Genomic DNA, 2792 nt, shown 5'->3' on the forward strand with positions numbered 1-2792 from the left:
GACCCATATGAAGCAGATTCACATTCTTCGTATTCCTCATACATCGGAAATATTATATTTATCCCGATGCATTTGGCATGATTATAGAATTAATAATACAGTAAACAGCCATTTATGGAAGGTTCTGACTCTACCTATCCAAAAAAGAATCCTTCATAAAGGAACTATACACACGATAGGACAGCTCAGGACTGTTAGAAGATACCATGTTACATCTGATTCCTTTCATTATTGAATAAAGACTATATCGAAACTAAATGGCACCCCCTACATTTCTACCTATCACATTAAATGCCATATATACTTACGATAAGAAGAGACATGAGAAAAAGATATCTCTTATGCGCAGTATTACGGTCATTGCTCTGTGTAATAATCTATTTAGAATGTGAAAGAATATAGGAACCTTCCATGTACCAGGAATTTCTCTTACGAACAACCTCTTATTCATGTTGAGACATCTTCTCAACTTATACAGTTATCGATAAAATTTGTAAAGCTGCTTTCTCACAGCATTGCTGTTTGTCTCTCAACAATTGCAAAACAGCATATTTTGTTCTCATAGATCCCAGGTATATGTTGTTACTCAGATCGGAATTCCTTCTCAATGTTTCACTTCCTCAGATGGTTTCATCCTCATGTTTCTCCTTTCTTTTCTAATCGGAAGTATCTTTTATTTTTCCCTATGTTATAGCTCCTGATTTCTGTTGGAAATCACTTGCAAATGGAGGCTTATATATTAGATTGGGCGTACGAACTAATCTGCAATGACTTTCATGGGATTCATGATGTTCACAGTAGAAATGAGGAATGTATATTTATTATTAATTATTCTACTTCCTTACATGTTCAGGGAAATTTATTGTCAAAACTGTACTCAACGAAACATGGAAAGAAAAAATTAATATCTTCTATTATACCCACGTCATCGTAACCACGGCGCGCTGTTATTGAAAACGATGTATATCTCACTTCTGATTCTACGGGGCAGCTGAAGTTTTCCATTTATCTATTTTTTTCGTAATAATTCCATCAGTATGACATGGAAAAATCCATATGTTGCTTTGGCAATCATCGGTAAAATTCATTACGTACTTAAGTTGTCTATAAATTCATCATTTCTTATGCTTCATATTTCTAGCGCTTTTAAATTATTATGTACCAATAAAAATAAATCACTTCAAAATGTAAGAATTAAACAAACAGAAAAATAACAAATGAATTAATTTTCTAAATCTTATATGATAACGTGAATTATTCACCGTTAAAATCTCCCCTTTATAATTTCAGCAGATATTCATAATCTGGTATTAATTAATTTCTTACTAGAGTATGAATAAGTGTACTCTTCCGTTGTTCATTTTTAATATAATTGAAAAGGAAATGTATAATATTAGACTACTTTGTCGGAATAATATGATTAAGAATAAAGATAAATAATTTTATTCCTCTGATCAGAAATAAAGAATTGTGTTATGATGAAGACAGGCGTGTAATAGTGCGGGTGTATACGGAAGTTTACATAATTATCTGGTGTGGCGCGTCCAGATGATCCACATAAAGATCTCATTGCCCTCAGTAAAAGATGGACGCGTTCCACTTGTTCTTAATAAATATTTTGCATCATTAAAATGCAACATTTATTTATTTTCTTCTTTTTTAATAATAATTGCATATATATTCCTTGACGCATTATAGGCAGATGGTGTATTTTATTTGTATAAGATGACTGTAAGTGAAACGCGCCTTTTTGTACACGGTAAATAAATACTAAGCGAATATTATCTCACTCTACAGAACACGGGAAAAATTATGCGCTGTTCCTCCTTATTTAGTTCTATATCAGCATAATTTTGTACATGTGAAGGTGCAGAGAATATGTTAATTATTTCGTCCCAGTAGAAATTTGGAAACAAGAAGAGTTTGACTCTGCCAGTAGTACACTCCTCATCGCGCGACATCTGCCTACACTGAATTTCATGTAATTAATAATTCAGGTATATAAAGAAAAAATTAATAACAAACACGTTGTTGTACGGAGCTATATGAAAGTAAAATTGAAGAATTTATTTCCCATGACGAAATAATTTCATATATGCAGTGAGGATATAGCAGGAATTTATCCCTTGTACGAGAAGACACATTGTATGATAAAAAAGGGATCTTCAATCTTATCTTACATGGATGTGATCGAAATTATGCAATGATCCATTATCGCAATACTAAAACATGCACTTGGGTATTTATCATCTACTTAGTTCCTATAGAAAAGCACCTATGATAAGAAGGCAATTCATTGAGAAAACGATGAAGAATAAGTGTTATATTTTCTACGGTATAACATTCTTCGACCGCTTCTGTTGAAATAATCTTACCTTTCCTTCCCTCAATTGGGTTATTTTATTACACTCTAAAATGGGGAATTAAATATCTCCCTAAATAGCTGTGTGTGAAATGAATTGAATCTGTTTGTTAAAATGTGCTGATATGACAAAGCTATTCCTTCCTCTTCGGTTAAGAGGAAACTAGATGTACACTTGTGAACTTATGAGCTTCATTTTTCAGAATTATCAACAGGTAACCATCTTTCCAATCTTCGACACGGGCTAAAATAGAACATGTGCTCTCCTCCACTACTTATTGAGTTATACACCATTTGTATGCTCCCTTTATGGTAATATCTGTTCACTGTCCCGCAACGTTTATAGAACACTCCTGTGGGCAATGTGGACAGACGGCGGAATGTGCCAAATATATACGACATTTCTTTATTCTGATAAAATAATTTATGT

At 32.9% G+C, this 2792-nt stretch overlaps 1 protein-coding gene across 1 annotated transcript in view; it reads right to left on the reverse strand.

Annotated features, from left to right (window-relative positions):
- Nucleotides 1–2554: 2554 nt before the first annotated feature.
- The window catches only part of C922_05826 (hypothetical protein), a gene marked incomplete at both ends in the record, with an annotated part of 4946 nt that continues 4708 nt past the window's right edge, over nucleotides 2555–2792 (reverse strand). Inside the window, one exon of the mRNA XM_008821397.1 lies at nucleotides 2555–2715. Within this exon, the coding sequence (XP_008819619.1) occupies nucleotides 2555–2715 (161 nt within the window). The remainder of the gene's footprint in view (nucleotides 2716–2792) is intronic.

The sequence above is a fragment of the Plasmodium inui genome (genome assembly GCF_000524495.1).
Source record: "Plasmodium inui San Antonio 1 unplaced genomic scaffold supercont1.211, whole genome shotgun sequence".
In the NCBI taxonomy this organism is placed as follows: domain Eukaryota; phylum Apicomplexa; class Aconoidasida; order Haemosporida; family Plasmodiidae; genus Plasmodium; species Plasmodium inui.